At 39.9% G+C, this 19,270-nt stretch overlaps 1 protein-coding gene across 3 annotated transcripts in view; it reads left to right on the top strand.

The window, feature by feature from the left end:
- Positions 1–19,270, top strand: part of PLS1 (plastin 1) — a 111,300-nt gene that overhangs the window by 74,547 nt on the left and 17,483 nt on the right. For all 3 annotated transcript variants that reach the window (XM_006162301.3, XM_014593191.2, XM_027765876.1), the window contains exons 7-11: positions 5,852–6,017; positions 6,095–6,237; positions 8,672–8,767; positions 14,059–14,254; positions 19,081–19,159. In XM_006162301.3, coding sequence (XP_006162363.1) covers positions 5,852–6,017; positions 6,095–6,237; positions 8,672–8,767; positions 14,059–14,254; positions 19,081–19,159 — 680 coding nt within the window. The remainder of the gene's footprint in view (positions 1–5,851; positions 6,018–6,094; positions 6,238–8,671; positions 8,768–14,058; positions 14,255–19,080; positions 19,160–19,270) is intronic.

Genomic DNA, 19,270 nt, shown 5'->3' with positions numbered 1-19,270 from the left:
TGTAGTGTGGCCATCCCCCCAGGAATGTCTCTGTCTCTCTCTCCATCATCTTCCCATCTCTGTCTCCCTCTGTCTCTTTGGCAAGCACACGTGCCCTATAGCAAAAATTCTCTAAAGAAAAAAAAAAGATTCCTGGAAGAATAAGACCATGCTAATGAAGATAGAGGAATAATCGGGTTGTGCCAGTGAAGACAAGAGGCGTTGCACGACCAGGTTAACATGCACAACGAGGTGTTGTTTCTTCATCAGGGTCTAGGCTGAGGGCTTTGGGAGAAGGTTTTAATTCTTACTGGTTATCACAGTGAATTTAGTGAAATTGCATCCTGGCCACAGTTTCAGGCTATAACACATAGGAAATGGGTCACTGTACGAGTAACACTGTTGTTAGAAATATTTTCAGTCCTATTCTTTCCCCTGTTGATGCATTCTGGGGAAATTATGGGGTCACTGGAAAAAGTCATGATGCATTTTTGCATAGAAAAATAAAGAAAAATATGTCATGACTTTCTGATGATCCAGTACAACTAGAGCAAATATGCTCTTGGGGAAAAAATCCAGAAAAATACTAGTGATAAAGCATAAATTGGCAGAAGTTACCTCTTAAAAAGTATTGATTTTAGAGGCCTGCAGGTGGCATAGTGGTTAAGGTGCTGGACTCCCACATGGCCTACCATGGTTTGAGTCCTAGACCCAGCAACTTGCTTTCTCACTTTTCTCTTTCTGTCTCTCCCTCCCTACTTCCCTCTCTCTCTCCCTTTGACCCTCTTTGGTGAGCTCATATACCCTATAGCAAAAATGATAAATTAATAATACTAAATAAAATTAAATTTAAAAAAGTATTGATTTGATTTAAGATAACTTAAAATCATCGGAAGCTATTAAAAAAACCTCAGAGTTCCATAAAGTATGTGCAATTCACTGATAGAGTTTTCATATTTGTTTATTTGTAGTGAATTATGAGGTTATAAAGATAGTGAAAGATTCCCTGGCTGTTTTGTTTCCTTTGGGAGAACTGTTTAAATGAATGTTGCTTAATACTACTACAAAAATAACTTCAAATGCGTAGCGTACTTTAATCACTCTAGACTGATCCCCAAGAGATACAGCCATTTATTTGGAACCCAGCAAGATAAATTGCTTCCACATACCGCAAGACAGTCACTGAAATATTTACCATACTCCGAAAATATGTGTGCATAGCTGCTACTGTCACCAACACAGTAAATCACTGTTACTACAGAGCAATAGAGCATGGTGACTAAGAAGATGGACTCTTGGGCCCAGCAGATGGCATAGTGGTTATGTCACTGGACTCCCACATGGCCGACCAGTGGTTTGAGTCCTGGACCCGGTGGCTTAAAACTCACACCAGGCATGTGTGCGTGTGTGCCCAAGATCCTGGGAGGAGAGTAAGGAGAAAGGATTGAGACTGGCCATTCTCCCTGGTGGGGGGTTGAGCTCTCACTTTCCCTCTTACTTTCTTTGTCTCTCTATCTCTTCCCCCACTCCATCCCATGAGCACATGTGCCCTATAGCAAAAACCTCTTTTAAAAAAAGAAACTATGGGGATCCTATCCCTCCCCTGACACTGTATAACCTGTCAGGGCCTCAGTTTCTGTACGTGTGCGCATGCCCAAAATCCGGAGAGGAGGATGGAGGAGAGCAGATTGTGATGTGGCCATTCCCCCGGGGGGTGATTTCTCACTTTGTCTCTTTTACTCTCCAGTGAGCACATGTTCCCTGTATCAAAAATCTCTCTCTAAAAAAAAAAAATCCATTTTAAGAGTTATTTAAAAATTCTCTTAGGCCATGTTTTGGGGTTAACCACCAAAGGGTTACGATGGCTGGATCCCACATGGCTGTCTATGTGGTTAGAGTCCTGGCTCGAGAAACATGCTCTCTTGTGTGTGTGTGTGTGTGTGTGTGCCCAAAATCCTGAAAAGGAGAAGTGGAGAAGAATGGATTGCAGTGTGACCGTGACCCACGGGAGGGCGCTTTCTAACACTTTCTCTCTTTCTTCAGCGAGTGCATGTACCCTCTGTCAAATTTGTTTTAAAAAACAAAAACTGTGAATTTAAAATTAGACTACACATCCTTTTCTCTTTTTTTTCTTTTTACTATAGGGCATGAGCTCTTGCCAAAGAGGGAGAGAGAAATCCCCCGCCCCTTACTAGGGAGATGGCCATGCGGTAGCCTCTTCTTAGGTCTAGGATTCAAACTGCGGTCAACTACATGGGAGTCCAGCCATGTACCCATTATGCCGTCTGCTGGTTCCTAAACAAGACTTTTTGAAGAAGTTCTTCCAAATAAGAACTTCATAGAAATTAAAAAGACCATTAACCCAATACTAAAACCCCAATAATACTGAAATTTCTAGAATATCTGTCATTAAAATGTAGTATTTATATAATGTATAAATATTAATAATTCTTTTCATCCTTTGAAAAGGCATTATATATAAGAAAGAGTGACCAATTTTCTTTTCTTTTTTTTAAAGAGATTTTTGCTATAGGGCGTGTGTGCTCGCTAGAGAGACAGGGAGAGACAGAGAGACAGAAAATAAGAACTCACCCCCTGAGGAGGACGGTCATGCCACAATCCCTTCTCCTCCATTCTCCTCTTGGGATTTTGGGCATACACACATATGTGCCCGCACTGTCAACTGTATGGGAGTCTAGTGACATAGGCATTATGCCATCTGCTGGGATGACCAGTTTTCTATAGGGATATTATTTTAGGAAATCTTCATAGAAGAGATGGTGTTTGATTTGAGGAATAAGCACGTGACATGAGTACATTAGAACATTACACGCCAAGAAAAAAGGACCTATCTTTTTTTGCTCACAGGGTGGGGGTGTTCTTCTATCTTGATTGAAGCGCAGACTACATATGTAAAATGTTGAGAGATGAAGTCAGAGTTAAATCTTGAAGGTCTTGGGGGTTTTTTAGAATTATTTATTATTATTATTTGTTTAATTTGACCAGATAGAGAGAGGGAAAAAAAATGAGAAAGCAAACCGGCCAGTCTGGGACTTGACTAGTCAGCCACATGGGAGTTCACTGCCCTAACCACCATATCACCTGCCTGCCCCAATCCTGAAGGTCTTTGACTGCCCTACTAAAAATTTTAAGTTGACCCTCTCTTTTTACTCTATGCCTTCATTCACTTTTAAAAAAATTTAATGTATTTTATTTTAATTTCTTTTATACATTTAAGCATTATACTTCACATAGCTTGTAAAGCAAATTTTCCAACGTGAATACACTTCACACCAGTCCAGTGGGGATACTATACGCATTATCATCAACAGATAATCATCCATTTCTTTGTCCCACAAATGTCTTACCTCTCTATTTTTCTCCTTAATATCTTTCCTCATAGTCTCCTCTTCCTCTCACCCTCTACCTTCATTTACTTTTACTTATTCATCTATTAATAATTATTTGCTCAATAAATCGATATGGCTGTGTGCTTAGTAAACTAGATTTTCTCACTGTGCTTCCTTAGTTTTCATATGATTGTTAAAATGGCGATTCCTGGGCCAGCAGGTGGTGTGTAGGTTAATGCACTGGACTCTCACACAGGCCTCTTTGCGGTTTTAATCTCAGACCCTGGTGGCTTGAAAATCACACTGGGTGCATGTGTGTGCATGCCCCAAATCCTGAGAGGACAGTGGAGGAGAAAGGATAGTGCATGGCCATCCCCCACCAGGGGGTGATTTCTCTTCTTACCTCTCTCTCTCTCCCTCTCTCTGTCTCTGACTCTCTCTAGTGTGCACATGCACCCTATAGCAAAAACTAAAAACAAAAACAAAAAAACACTTCTTATTTACTTATAGTCTTGGCTGATTGTACCAACCTTCATTTTCTTCTTTCATAAGCCAGAAACCTGAGCAGAATCCTTGCTCAATTTATTTATTGTGCATATACCATGTACTTCAGCACTGTAGAAAGCCCAAGGTCTTATATGCTTAAATGGGGCAGGTAAAACAAGAAACAAGTATTGAGTGGTTGGAAAAGTCGCGATGTATTTTTTCTGTGTTTTTCTATGCAAAAACGCAGCATGACTTTCCTGACAACCCAGTATATGAGAGAACTTCAGGAAGTTCATGGAAAATGGAATTAAAGTATGAATTTAGGGGCCAGCAGGTGGTATAGTGGTTAAGGTGCTAGGCTCCCACGTGGACAGGTGCAGTTTGGCTCCCAACCTGGGGCTTGAAATTCACACTGGGTATTTGAAACTCACACTGGGCACACTTGCATACATACCCAAAATCCCAGGAGGAGAATGGTGGCTAAGGGATTATGACATGACCATTCCCCCAGGGGTGATTTCTACCTTTCTGTCTCTCTGTCTCTCTGGTGAGTACACACACCCCATAGCAAAAGTCTCTCAAAGTATGAGTTTATTTTAGTTCAAAAAATGTTCAAAGTCCATGAGTTTTTTTCCTAATATGAATTATCTGTGAACTTTTTGATGATTCCTCTTACTGTATGTCAGAGAGTAATAAGTAAATAGGGAATAACAAGTGTCAGTAGGGGTTGATGACACTTGCTATTTTGTATAGGCTGATCAGAGTCTGTTTCTCCAATTAGGTGAATTTGAGCAGATTCTTAAAGCAATCGTTGGTATTTGAGGAAAGCATGTTACATCAGAGGAAACAGCAAGTTCAGAGGCCCTGTGTAGCTGAAAGAAAGCCAGTGAGAGGAGATAGAGGGAGTGACAAGGAATTTTGATGCATTTAAAGCTGGGCAATACCATCAGATTTCTCTTTTCCTAAAATCACTAGGAGCAAAACATTGAGGAAGAGGAATTAGAAGAGTATGTCTATGGATAGTCATTAGGAAGGAAGTTAAGGAACTACTAAGGAAAGGCACAATCTTCAGATGTATTCAGAAGGCGGAATTGGGGGACCAGTAGTTAGTGTAATGGCTATGTTGCTGGACTCTCACGTAGTCAACCATGGTTCAAGTCCCGGACCTGGTGGCTTAAGACTCACACCAAGCACTTGTGTGTGCATGCTCAAGATCCCGAGGGGAGAATGAGAAGAAGGGATTGCGGCGTGGCCATCCCGCCTGGGGGGTGATTTCTTGCTTTCTGTCTTTCTGTCTCTCTCTGTCTGTCTGGCGAGTGCATACGCCCTATAGCAAAAACCTCTCAAAAAGAAAAAAAAAAAAAAGTGGGATTGGCAGACATTGGTGCCTGGATATGGGAGGCAAGAAAGCAAGGATTCTGCTCAGGTGTCTGGCATGAAAAGAAAGGAGGCAAGAATGAAGGTTGGAACCATCAACCATGGCAGTACATACATAACCAAGAGCTTTTAACAAGGATGGGAAGCCCAAGGAGGCATGCCAAGAAAGTCTACCTTAGTTTTGAACATGTTGTATTTGAGGTACTATAGAACATCTGTGTGTATTACATGTGTAGAGCCTAGGGTGAGGGCTTGGAGGAAGTGTGGGCTGGAGATAGAGATTTGCAAGTCATTGACATATCTAGGAGATAAAACTATGTGAATTTTTTTGAATAGCAGTTATTTTAGTTGCATAAATATTCTTTGTAGTAAAAAAATCCAAAATTGCTGCAATTTTTTGTTTTGTGAAGGTAACTTATAGATAAGAATTTAGAAAATACAGGCCTAACAGGTGGTGTGGTGGTTAAAAGCACTGGATTCCCACATGGCTGACTGTGGTTCAAGTCCCAGACCTGGCGGCTTGTTTTCCCACTTTCTCTCTTGCTCTCTCTCTCTGTCCTTCTCTGGCCAATTTAAAATAAATAAAACTAAAAGAATTATTTTTAAAAAAAGAATTTAGAACATACTTCCTGACATGTATTTTGTTTTGGGCAATTCAGGAAAATTTAAACCTAGCTCTGAACTCTGCCTCAGCCATCGGTTGTACAGTGGTCAACATCGGTGCGCAGGATCTGAAAGAAGGAAAACCGCATTTGGTCTTGGGACTTCTCTGGCAGATCATCAAAGTTGGTCTTTTTGCCGATATTGAGCTTTCTAGAAACGAAGGTAAGATGATCAAAAATTCTTACCTTTCCTTGGCACGTCCTGTGGCAAGAATTTATGTTTCGGTGTTTTCCTCTCAGCTTTGATTGCACTGCTGAACGACGGGGAGGACCTGGAGGAGCTGATGAGGCTTTCTCCTGAGGAATTGCTGCTGCGCTGGGTGAACTACCATCTGACCAACGCGGGCTGGCGGACCATCAGCAACTTCAGCCAGGACATTAAGGTTTACATTTTAATGCTAAATCTGTGAAATAAGGATGTGGAATGTAGAAATAAGGCTCCAACTCCCATTTGAATTGAATTCACAGGATTCTAGCACTAAAAATAAAATTTTGCATTTTTCTGTCTGAAGTAGATCTTTCTGTTTAAATTCACAAAATCTTTTAAAAAAAAATAAACCCAGGGAGCCCGCAAGTGGTATGGTGGTCAAGTTGGCTGGATTCCCATGTGGCTGACTGTGGTTCAAGTCCTAGACCTGACAGCTTGCTTTTTCACTTTCCCTCTTTTTTTCTGTCTCTTTCTGGTCAAATTAAAATAAATAAATAGACATGAAATAATTTTTAAAAAGACTTAAAAAATTAAAAACAAAACAAAACTGAGGGGCTGGCATATGGCATGGTAGTTGAGGCAGCTGGATCCCACTTGGCTGACTGCATGGTTCGAGTTCTGGACCTGGTGGTTTGAGAAATACGCTAGGTGTGTGTGCATACATGCCCAGTATTCCAAGAGAAGAATGGAAGAGGGAGGATTGTGGCATGGGCATCCACCCCGCCCCAAGGGCTGCTTTCTCACCCCCACCCATCTCTCTCCTGTGAGCATACTCACCCTATAGAAAAATATTTTAAAAATAAGTAAAAGAAACTGAATGATTAATTGGATTTTAATAAGAACTACAACTGGCTGTAAGAGTAAAGAGCGTCACCATCAGTAGATGAAAGCATCATTATCATTATTGTTTTTATTGCCAGAGGGCACATGTGCTTGAGAAAGAGGGAGAGGTAGGGAGGGAGGAGTATCCTGTAGTGGGACATAATTATGCCACGATCTCTTCTCCTCCATTTCTCCATCCCATTTGGATCTTGCCTGGTGTATTTTCCAAGCCTCTGGGGCAGGATTTGAACTACAGTTGGCCAAGTAAGATCTGGCTCCCCTAACCACTATGCCTGAAAGTGTTCTTTCCCATTTTATATGCCACAGGTCTGCCAAATTATGAAGAGGTTGTCAGTCCATTAATTTGGACCAATAATTAACATCTGTTGGCTGGACTGAGGCCCTTGTGGGCCTGACTGATTCAGTATTCTTACCCTGACTTTGCCAATAACCATCTGACAGGAAAGCAAATGATACAAGCACAGGAAATCAGTAGACAAAGCGGATATTAAGGTATACTAAGGATGTTAAGCACATGTTACCAAAGTAACCTGGAACACTTTGCTCTCTAACAGAAGAACCTTGTTAAGGAAACCAACATTCACTGTCTAGAAACGACTCTCAGCTGCAGTCTGGCCATACCCACCATGCAGTCACCGCCTGGAGGGGCATGGCCAAACTTGGTCTCCGGCACTTTTTTTTCTCTAAATTTCTTTCTTTCCAGAGTAATCATTACTAGGTTTAATGCATATTCCTTTAGAGCTCTAAAGGTCTAGGTATGAAAACCCCAGAACATGGGGTCAGCAAGTGGCCTGGTGGTTAAGGTTGCTGCCCAAGTGACTGACTATGGTTCGAGTCCTGGACCTGGCGGCTTGGTTTCTTGCTTTCCCGTCCTCTCTCTCTCTATCTTTCTCTGGTCAAACTAAAAAAAAAATAATAATAAATGTAATTAAATAAACAAATAATTAAAAACCAAAACAAAACCCAGAACATCACTTTCACCGCATGCTATTTGTCAAAGTGAGCCCTAAGACCAGTTCAAATTAAAGGGGCAGGGAAATAGACTCTGACCTTTAATTGGAATATATATATATATATCACATATGTATCATATATTTATATAATTATATTAAATATAAAATTCTTTTAAAAATAATTAATTAACTTGTTATTATTTTTTAATTTGACCAGAGAAAGAGAGAAGGGAAGTGAGAAAGCAAGCTGCCAAGTCCAGGACTCAAACCGTGGTTGACCATGTGGGAGTCCAGCACTTTAACCACCACGCCACCTGCTGGCCCTAAAATACTTACATATGTATAACATATGATAGCCATCCTTGGAGACAATAACACTGGATGATTAAATAGTATGGTCACAGTTTACTATAACAGAGATGGGCAAGGGCATTGTACAGTGTAGAGGAAGAGTATTAGTTAATTCTAGAGAAAGTAGGGATGGCATCAAGGAGATAAGACTTGACCTGAATCCTAATTGGTGCTGATACCTGGAGATGTAAAAAAATGAAAAAGGTGACAGAGGGTATTCTGTCAGGGGAGAGAAGCATTGCTAGAAACTCTTGGATATGAAAGAGGATTGCTAAATGCTCTGAAATGTGACTAGCATGGTACCTTCAGGAACCTACAGGTAATACAGTATTATTTAAGCTACTAAGTTAGTATTACATTCTTTGAGATGGGGGTCAAACTTCTCGGTTTGAGTGCTTTTTTCCTAAATTCAATGATGACTTTATTCATTTAAAAAACTCTATTTCATATCTTTCTTTGAAGGATTCCAGAGCCTATTTTCACCTGCTTAATCAGATTGCTCCTAAAGGCAACGGGGAAGATGGACCTGCCATAGCTATTGACCTTTCTGGATTTAATGTGAGTGGAGTTAAAAAAATTATATTATGGTAAAATATGCATAACATAACATTTGTTTTTTTACCCTTTTTAGTGTACATTTAATAAACTCACATTATTATGCACTTGTTATCACCATTCCTCCCTAGACGTTCTCTCTCCCATAGTGAAACTCGGAACCCATTAAACAGTAACTGCCTATTGGCTCCTCCCCTAAGCCCTGAAAACTACCGTTCTGCTTTCTGACTATGAATTTGACTAGTGACTACAGCTTAATTTTGAGCACAATTCCCCACAGGAAGCATTCCTGTTGGAGTCCTCAGTCCTTCATTAAATTTTGGCCCTTTGTTCTTCAGAACTTTTTTTCATTCCCTAGGCTGCAAGGATCCATGCTAAGCCATCTGACTGTCACAACTAAAGAAAGATAAATACAGAATTCAGACCCGAACATATGTGGAATCAGTCCTGTGTTTCTCTGGCACAACACAACTGGAACCCAACGAGCTGTTATTAGATTGCTAAACAATTTATTATCAGTTCTGCCAGGTTAAATTTAGAAATACACAAAATGCAAGATGGTTGCTTTTTTTTTTTTAAGAATTATTTTATTTAACTGTTTTTCTTTTTTTCTCTCTCTCCCTCTCTTTCCTCCTTTCTTTTCTTTTCTTTCTTTCTTTCTCTCTCCCTCTCTTTCTCTCTTTCTCTCTCTCTTTGTTTCAATTTGACCAGAGAGGGATGGCGTGAGAGAGAGAAGGAAAGTGAGAAAGCAAGCCACCAGGTCTGGGACTTGAACCATGGTTGACCAGGTGGGAGCCTAGTATCCTTAACCACCATGCCACCTGCTGGCCCCAGATGGCAGTTCTTAACATTTATGGTGTAGAGAAGGACCTAGATCCTGACCCTTTCTAAATTTTTTTTGAAGAATTATTTATTTAAGTTTATTTATTCATTCATTTATTTTAATTTAACCAGAAGGAAACAGAGGGAGAGAGAGGGAAAGTGAGAAAGCAAGCCACCTGGTCCAGGACTCAAACCATGGTTGGCTGTGTGGAAGTGTGAGGCACCTTACCCACCACGCCACTTGCTGCCCTTCCCCCCACTCTTTTAAAACATTTTCTTAGGAAGCCCGTTCTTTTAGCACTTTTTTTTTTTTTTTGCCAGAGATGGTTCTATCTAAACATTAAAATCTGGGCAGACTATCTAGGCTGCATGAAAATAATGTTAAATACTTAAAGTGCAGTATCCATAATATTTGGTTTTAAAGACAATTTGAGTCATTACTAATTAATATTAATATTATAATGAAATATCTCAAACAACATTGCAAAACTATATGAAGTTTAGGAATTACTTCAAGCCAAAAAGTGAGGTACTTTAAAAAAATTATGAAAAATTTTAAACATATTCAAAAGTAAACTGATGTATCATACTTAACTACCATGTGCTCATCCCCCAAGTTCAACCTCTGTCAGCTCAGTGTTATTTCATTTATTCCACTTCCTTCTTTTATATTACTTTGAAGCATATCCTTGGCATCATATAATTTCACTGATAAGCTATTTTTCCTTTCTAAAAATAATTTAATTTTTTATCGCTGTATGGTATGTGCGCTTGCTGGAGAGAGAGAGAAATAAAGAGAAAGTGAGAAGTTATTGCTGGGGTGATCACACCACCATCATTTCTCCTTTCTCCTCTTGGGCACACATGCACCTGGTATGTCTCTCAAGCTGTTGGGTCTAGGACTCGATCTGCAGTCAGCCATGTGGGACCCAGAATCTTAACCACTGTGTCACCTGTGACCACACACTGTGACCCCATACCTTATCATACCTTAAAAAATTAAGAATAACTTTTTTAAGATTTTGATCATCAGAGATAGTGAGAAAGAAAGAGACGGAGGGAAAGTAAGAAATCACCCCCCAGGTGGGATGGCCATACCACAGTCCTTTCTCCTCCAGTCTCCCCTCTGGAGTTTGGGCATACATGCACATGTGCCTGGTGGGATTTTTGAAGCCACTGGGCCCAGGACTGAAACTGCAGTTGGCCATGTGGGAGTCCAGTGCCTTAACCACCATGTCAAATGGTGGCCCCAACAATAATCTTTAATATCATCAAAATAGCTAGTCCCATTGATATTTTCAGTTGTTTTGTAAATGTCAAAATATTCAAAATTGTTCTTTTTATAGTTTATTAGAATTAAGGTCTGCATATTTTGGTTTGTCGATGTCTATCTTGGTAACTTTTCATTATTGTTCAAGTCACTGAATCTATCACTTTTCTTGATTTGATTTACATTTTTACTTTTTTACAGCCTAGTGCACAGAATTATTGATAGATGGGTTATATCATTGGTGTTGATAAACTCTCATCATGAATCCACGCACACATGCTTCTCTATTTTTGTTCATGGTGGTTTGCTTGAAATTATAATAAGCCTGAACTCTTTTATTATTATTGATAGATCGATTGATTTGCTATTGGGCATGTGTGCTTGCCAGAGACAGAGAGAGAAACAAAGTGAGAAAGCACCCCCCAGGGAGTATGCTCATGCTGCAGTCCCTTCTTCATTCTCCTATTGGAATTTTGGGCATACGTGCATATGTGTCTGGTGTGTTTTTCAAGTTGTGGGGGAGAACAAGAGATGAGATGAGAAAGCAAGCCCCCAGGTCCGGGACTTGAATTGCAGTTGGCCATGCAGAAGTCCAGCGCCTTAACCACCGCACCACCTGCTGGCCACCCAAGCTTGAACTCTAAATTCTACAAGAAAACTAACACCTTGACATTAACTTATATTTGTCTGTGCAGTTCTTCCTATTCAGTTTCTCTGCTCACCCCAGTGTCGTAACCACCATCTTGAATCTTGTGTTACTGTTCTTTAATTTTTAAACAATAGTTTCCTTTCATGTAAATATATTTCTTTTTTTTTTTTGAGACATTTTTGCTATAGGGTGCATGTGCTCACCAGAAAGAGAGAGACAGGGAGACAGAGAGCGAGAAATCACCCACACACACACCCCTGGGGGGATGGCCACGCTACAATCCCTTCTCCTCCATTCTCCTCTCAGGATCATGGGCACGCATGCACACGCACCAAGCGTGAGTTTAAGCCACTGGGTCTGGGACGCAAGCCACGGTCGACTACCTGGGAGTCCAACGACATAGCCATTACACTAACTGCTGGTCCCATGCAAATGTATTTTTTACAAAATTTATTTTACTTTTTAAAAACTTTTCTTCTTTCGTGAGGGAGGAGAAAGATTAGGTATACTTGAAAGGGCCTTTCCACACCATGATTCTCCCCCGAGCCTTCCAGCCAGCCAGGATCACGGGTGGGTGTGGATGTGCCTGCATGTTCAAGTTGACCTCCCAGTAGCTCCAGTATCATGCAGGGGTGCCTTGTGACCTGTGCCACCACGGTTGGACTTATTTTACTTTTTCACCTGATGTAAAGTTTACAGTGTTGTGTTCACATTTCTAGTACTTCAATTTGAGCTTATATCTCTAAAAGTCACCCATATTGTATGTCATTGTGTGACTATGCCAGGCTGTTCATTTATTCTCCTGTTTGTAGGTATTTAGTTTGTTTAGTTATTTATTTTTTGTTTTCAGGATCTTGCAGTTGTTAAAAGGACTGTTCCTTCCAATTTTTGCTTTTTATAAAAACAAAAACAAAAAAACACATGTATCTCAACTTGTTTTTCATCAAGAATCTACTTAGAAATATCACTCAGGGGGCTAGCAGATGGTGTGGTGGTTATGTCACTGGACTCCCACATGGCCGACTGTGGTTCAAGTCCTGGACTTGGTGGCTTGAGAATCATGCTGGGCGTTTGTGCACGTGTGACCAAGATCCCAGGAGGAGAATGGAGCGGGAGGGATTGTGATGGGGTCCTTCAATTTGAGCTTATATCTCTAAAAGTCACCCATATTGTATGTCATTGTGTGACTATGCCAGGCTGTTCATTTATTCTCCTGTTTGTAGGTATTTAGTTTGTTTAGTTATTTATTTTTTGTTTTCAGGATCTTGCAGTTGTTAAAAGGACTGTTCCTTCCAATTTTTGCTTTTTATAAAAACAAAAACAAAAAAACACATGTATCTCAACTTGTTTTTCATCAAGAATCTACTTAGAAATATCACTCAGGGGGCTAGCAGATGGTGTGGTGGTTATGTCACTGGACTCCCACATGGCCGACTGTGGTTCAAGTCCTGGACTTGGTGGCTTGAGAATCATGCTGGGCGTTTGTGCACGTGTGACCAAGATCCCAGGAGGAGAATGGAGCGGAAGGGATTGTGATGTGGTCATCCTCCCTGGAGAGGTGATTTCTCACTTTCACTCTCACTGTCTCTTTCTTTGGCAAGTGCGTGTGCCCTATGGCAAAAACCTCTTTTATAAAAAAAGAAATATCACTTAGTGTAGATGGGTGAGACAACTAAGGCTGTTATCTAGAAGGCACACTACCAGGTGACTTGAGCATGTTACCTATAATTTGACCACCAGCTTACTGATAAAATATTTGAGAGTTGGGGCCAGCAGGTGGCGTAGTGGTTAAGGCATTGGATTCCTACCTGACTGGCTATGGATTGAGGTCTGGACCTGGCAGCTTGAAAAACACACTGGGGTGTGTGCATGCGTGCCCAAAATCCTGAGAGGAGAATGGAGGAGAAGGGATTGTGGCGTGGCCATCCCCTCTGGGGGTGATTTCTCGCTTTCTATCTCTCCCTGTCTCTCTCCAGTGAGTGTACACACCCTATGGCAAAAGTCTTTTTTAAAAAATTGAGTTTTGTTGCGTATTTTAGCAGGAAGGGTAAAATATGACTCAGTGATCTAAGCAAAAAAATTCAGAGACTTATTCTTTTTGATTTAAAACAAATGATCAAGTTGCTGTGGAATTCCTACATTCAGGTTGTATTTTGAGATATTGCGTGGTATAGTTCCAGGAACATAATTACTTTTATTTATTTTTGGGGGAGTTTTTTTTCTTATTGGGCACGTGCGCTCGCCAGAAAGACAGAGAGAGAGAGATAGAAAGCGAGAAATCACCCCCAGAGGGGATGGCCACGCCACAATCCCTTCTCCTCCATTCTCCTCTTGGGATCTTGGACACGCACACACACGCACCCGGCGTGAGTTTAAGCCACCGGGTCTGGGACTCGAACCGTGGTTGATTACATGGGAGTCCAGCAACATAGCCATTACGCTAACTGCTGGTCCCCAGGAATGTAATTATTTAGAAATATCTATACCAGTTTAAAAAAATCGTGTGAATCAAAAGTTTACTCTTGACCATTTTCATTTTACTTGATTGTTTAGGAGAAAAATGACCTGAAGCGTGCTGGATTCATGCTTCAAGAAGCAGAGAAGCTGGGCTGCAGGCAGTTTGTCACTCCGGCGGATGTGGTCTCAGGCAACCCTAAGCTTAATTTAGCTTTCGTAGCTAATCTGTTTAACACATACCCGTGCCTACACAAGCCTGATAATAATGACATCGATATGAACTTACTGGAAGGTAATGTTCTTTCTGCCTTTCACAGACCCACTGTATTGTCTATTTGTGGTATTGTCCTACTTCATTATCAAAGGTGGAAGGTTGTGCTGGGAGATGCAGTTTAGTGTGTGTGGGCATGTGCATCCATTAACGAGTTCAAATGACAAAAAGTGCTTGCTGGCTTGGCTAAAAGAGAATGCTGTGGTAAATCTTACTGATCTGTCATTTCACCCTAAGTGTTTAGCGAAAACTTGCATATGTTTAAAATAGTCTCATAAACGATCACATAACTTCTACCATCAAGATGGACAACGAATTATCTACTGGATAAAGTAATGATTCGTAGTTTTTTTCTTCTTTGAAAGCTACCGCTTGACTCCATGATTGTTGTCTTTTTAATGTTTTTAGTAATCATAAGAAAAATTACAATATTCATTACTTGTGTCATGTGTGGTCTATCGTTATCTGTCTCATAATATATAATACTTTCCTGTTTTGCTTCATGAAATGCAGATTTGACCCCTCCTAATGTAGGTACTGTATTTAGTACTTTTCTATACTCTATAAATTTATTCATTATGAATGTTCTTTTTATTATTGCCAGTTATTCTTTCTATCTGGGTTGATATTTAATTTTTGCATTGTTCCTGCTGTGCTATTTCTGTCTTAATATGCCTATATAATGAATGACTACAAGAAACACAAAGGAAGTTTAATTAGAATAGCAGAAGGCAGTTTTGATTATATAAACTCTCAGCCTCATTTGCCTTCTATAACAGTGGGATAGTGCCACTGTAAATACTTTAGAAATCAGTTTTGACAATTGGACTTTATGATTTGATGTAAAGCCTCTCCTGTTATAAAACTTAAGGTTTATCGCAAGTAATCTTTGGAAGGATTCCTTTAGGTCTGTAATATAGATGATTTTGTATTATGTAGGTATGTTACGTTTGCTGAACGCCATTGAAGCTTACAATGCATGAGTCATCAGAATGACAAAACTATTCTCAGTATCGAGTCCTTTCTCCTTATCTGTTTCCCAGCCTGCCTTTCTGTCTTCTCTCTTTCTCACACCGTTACCCACACGTACACCAATAACAATGCTAATATCAGAACTGAAAAAAGTAAAACAGTGGCAGGACTGATGCCAGGTATCAGAGGAAGGGGAAATACCAATACCAAGATTTTCTTCCTAGCTGCCCTGATTTAGAGAAGGATGTCTCCGAGTATTTTTGGTAGAGAATTTGATGATGCCATGTTCATTCTCTTGTATAACCCACCCTCACTCTCTCCTTCCCCGGCCAGACATCATGAGCAATTCATTTCAGGATCTTTTTCTCTTTGACTGCCACAGAGTTCCAGTGTCCTTGTCACTTCACGATTACAGTTTTGTGATTAATGAAATGGGTGTTAGGTTTCAACAAGTATATTCTTTGAGGAATCTGATTAATTCAGTCCACTGTTCCTAAGGGACCAGTAAAATAAAACACATACTATTCTCTATGTACATATGTAACTGAGAGGGAAAACAGACAAAAATCTAGATTTTACAACAAAGAGAAATTTAGGGTGAGAGATTAGGACTTAAAAAAAAATTAAGTGAAAAGGAAGACTGCTAAGTTTTTATCAGTCTGGAAGATTTCAAAATCCCTCTGTCTTAAAGTAGAAGGCATTGTTTAGAGTGGCATATTAAAAATGATTTGCTTTTTATAGTCACTGAGTTCTTGCTAGATCTCTTTCCCAACTTGCTCGCTCTATTTGTCACGTTTGAATTCTTTTGCTAGTGTTCAGCATGCTTTTGGAATTTTTCAGTGTGAACAGGATTGCTAAATGTTTCCATTAGTATTTACTCTGTTAAGAAGATACCGTGGGAAATATTTATCAATCATCTTTATTTAGAACATATGTATGTCCTGATATATCTGCCCAAAATGTATTTGACTTTTGCTGTCATTGGAATATTTTCTGCTATAAATTTGTTTTTTTTTTAATAGATCTTTATGAACTTTGAAGCTTGATCTTATCAAATTCATATGTTAGTTATGTCCTCACTGGCAGAGAATTTTATCTCTAGGGAATTAAAGAAAACTAAAAGTCCCATTAAATATCAAACTTCCATATCAAATTAAACCACATATATGGGCTACATACAGAGAAACCATAGCAGAATTCATTTGTGGTTTTAAAACGAAAGTACCCAGACCGTGGAACTAGACAGACTGCGTTCAAATCATTGTTCCACCGTTTAGTATCTGAGTGACTGCTATGAGCCTTGGTATTTTCATATATACAACAGGACTAATAATACTTTGAGGAATTACTGAGCAAGTTAAATGTGATCATGAATGAGAGAGTTTAGCATGCAGTATGTGCTTATTAAGGGCCAGGGCAGGAGGAAGCTCCCACAAATCACATGCATTGAGTATCACACGTGTGAGCTCCTTCTCTTTCCTCTTAGTAGCCTCCTGTTAATATATTTATTATTTTCATTGAAAGTTTCATCAGTTGCAGATGTCAGTTTGACTGTGCAAATGAAAGGGATGGCTTATAGTTCTATCTTATGGACCAGCAAATAAGATTTCATTTCTAAGATTATTTTATAATGAAATAATCTGGAACTCCAGTCTGGAATACATATGTTTTTGTAATACTTTGCCATGGCTCTTGGACAAATGCATACTGCTTCTAGCTTTGAGACAGTTTCCAAGACAACTTGAAATGGTTTTAAATAAATACTCACTTATAAAACCTATTTTACTGTCTAGGTCTCAAAAATTACAATGATAATTATATAATTAGTTAAGAACAACAGGAAGAAATATGAACTTATGAAGTTAATAATAGTTTCAGAACTCAATCAAAATGAAGTTTACTGTCTTTTAAAATATTATCTGCTATCGCATTAGGTTCCGCAGCATTGGGATATTTAGAATTTGGATATTTTATTAGAAATTAAACCAGGTGACATTGTTACTCTTCATCATTTTGGGCATAATTTGGATTCTCCTAGCTGGAACTAATGTAAAAACTAATTACTAGGAAACAGTTATATACCCAGCATTATAACAGATAGTAATCAAGAAACAATCGAAAAATAAGTCCAAGCCATATGTCACCTTGGGGACAACTCCGAGATTTAATTTACATCTGTTTAATAACTCTTACAAACAAGGTAGGCATGGACTTTTGGAATATTTAGTTTATCTTGGTTCTTTATTTAGAGAGACGCTTGTGTCCAAGGTATATTATAAAATGGTTGTGGCAGGTCCAACGGACTGATCTGTTACCTTTTATGTAGAACAGAGAGAAAATTTTAGCAATAAGTTATATGGCTATATAATTTAAAGAAGCAGAATTAAACATATTCTGAGAAAGCCCAGATTGAAAACCACTAGAAAACACAGTAGGCAGTTTATTTCCTGAATAGTTGGCATGACTAACAGTCCTTTAGATTTTCCCAGGTGAGGGTTCCTTTTTTTTATTTTATTGATTTTTTTTTTTGAGAGGTTTTTGCCATAGGGCATGTGTGCTCACCAGAAAGACAGAGAGAGACAGAATGTGAGAAACCACGCCCCGGGGGGATGGCCACACTGCAGTCCCTTCTCCTCCATTCTCCTCTCGGGATCTTGGGCACGCACACACACGCGCCCGGCGTGTGTTTAAGCCACCGGGTCCAGGACTCGAACCACGGTCAGCTACATGGGGGTCCAGTGACATAGCCATTACGCTCACTGCTGGTCCCCCAGGTGAGGGTTCTTAATCTGGCTTTGCAGACTCCTGCTACCTGAGGCACGTAGTCTGAAGGCGACAGCAGAGGTGGCTCTGTGAGAATGGGCCCTTGAAGCTTAGACATTGTTCTGAGCGTCTCAGATGGGCTGAACTCTAGAGAGTGAATTCAACTTGCTTATGGCTTGTAAGAGATAGGTAGTGCACTGTTTCATTTTTCTGGGAGTCTAGTGATAGGATGTCGGCCAGATCATTCCTTTGTCCCTAACTTCGGTGAAGAACAAACACTGATGTTGCAGTTCGTCCTTATGACTATAACCGGGAGATGACCAGAAGGCAGATGCGGCTGGGAAGTCCCATTGCCCTGTCCCCTTCGTGATACACCATTGCCCATAGTTTCCTGCCAGGCAGTGGAAGCACTGCTGGGAGAGAATGCCCAGGGAGGGAGAGTTCTCACAGGTTAGATGTGAGCGTTTCCTGCCAGTGTTACCTCCTCAGGGTGATGCCTGACGTCTCGGAATTTACTGCAATGAAAAAGCCCCCTGTGTGAGGTTTGTGTTAGTATGTATTTTCAACAGTGGCGATCCAAAAGAACCCAGGAAGCCTAAATGAGATACCTCCTCGTTGCCTGTTTATATATTCCTTGTAGTCCATTATCTGCTTTATTGTTTGGTTTAAAGTATAGGTTTGTGTGCCAAGAAACTTTTTTGTATAAAACCATAATCTGTACAAATTTAGAAGCAGTGTACTGAGAAAGGTAGAGCTTTTCTATTTACGTGCTAATATTACCCCGACCACTGAAAGATCATTACTACAGACTGTGTAAGTTCACCAGATACACTCCTGGACAGAGAAACCTATGACCCAATACTAGTTTACACATCAAATAAAGAAATTTATTGATAGATGGAGAGATTTAGAGCAAGTGGAGGCTTTCTAGACAGCAGGGAAAAGGGACTTGGACAGTAAGAGTTTTGTTCCTCTAAAGAAATTGGTAGTAAAGAACCCAAGAACCATGGCAAAGTATGTATGGCCAGTTTATATCTGCCGGAATGACTTTAAAAAATAGTTCTTGATTCCTTTTGTCTGAAATCATCAGTATAAACTTGTGTCTACTCTAGGAGAGAGCAAGGAAGAGAGGACATTCCGGAACTGGATGAATTCCTTGGGGGTCAACCCATATATTAATCATTTGTACAGGTAAGTATTTTATTGTGTTTCAACTTTACTATCAGGGACCAGCTTTTCAAGTTTCAAATTGTAGGTAAGTCTACCTGAGAACAGTTTCTCAAGTCATAAGAATTTAAGTCA

Source organism: Tupaia chinensis, unplaced genomic scaffold (assembly GCF_000334495.1).
Source record: "Tupaia chinensis unplaced genomic scaffold, TupChi_1.0 Scaffold139833_1, whole genome shotgun sequence".
NCBI classification, from domain to species: Eukaryota; Metazoa; Chordata; class Mammalia; order Scandentia; family Tupaiidae; genus Tupaia; species Tupaia belangeri.
This window is presented reverse-complemented; position numbering and strand designations above follow the sequence as displayed.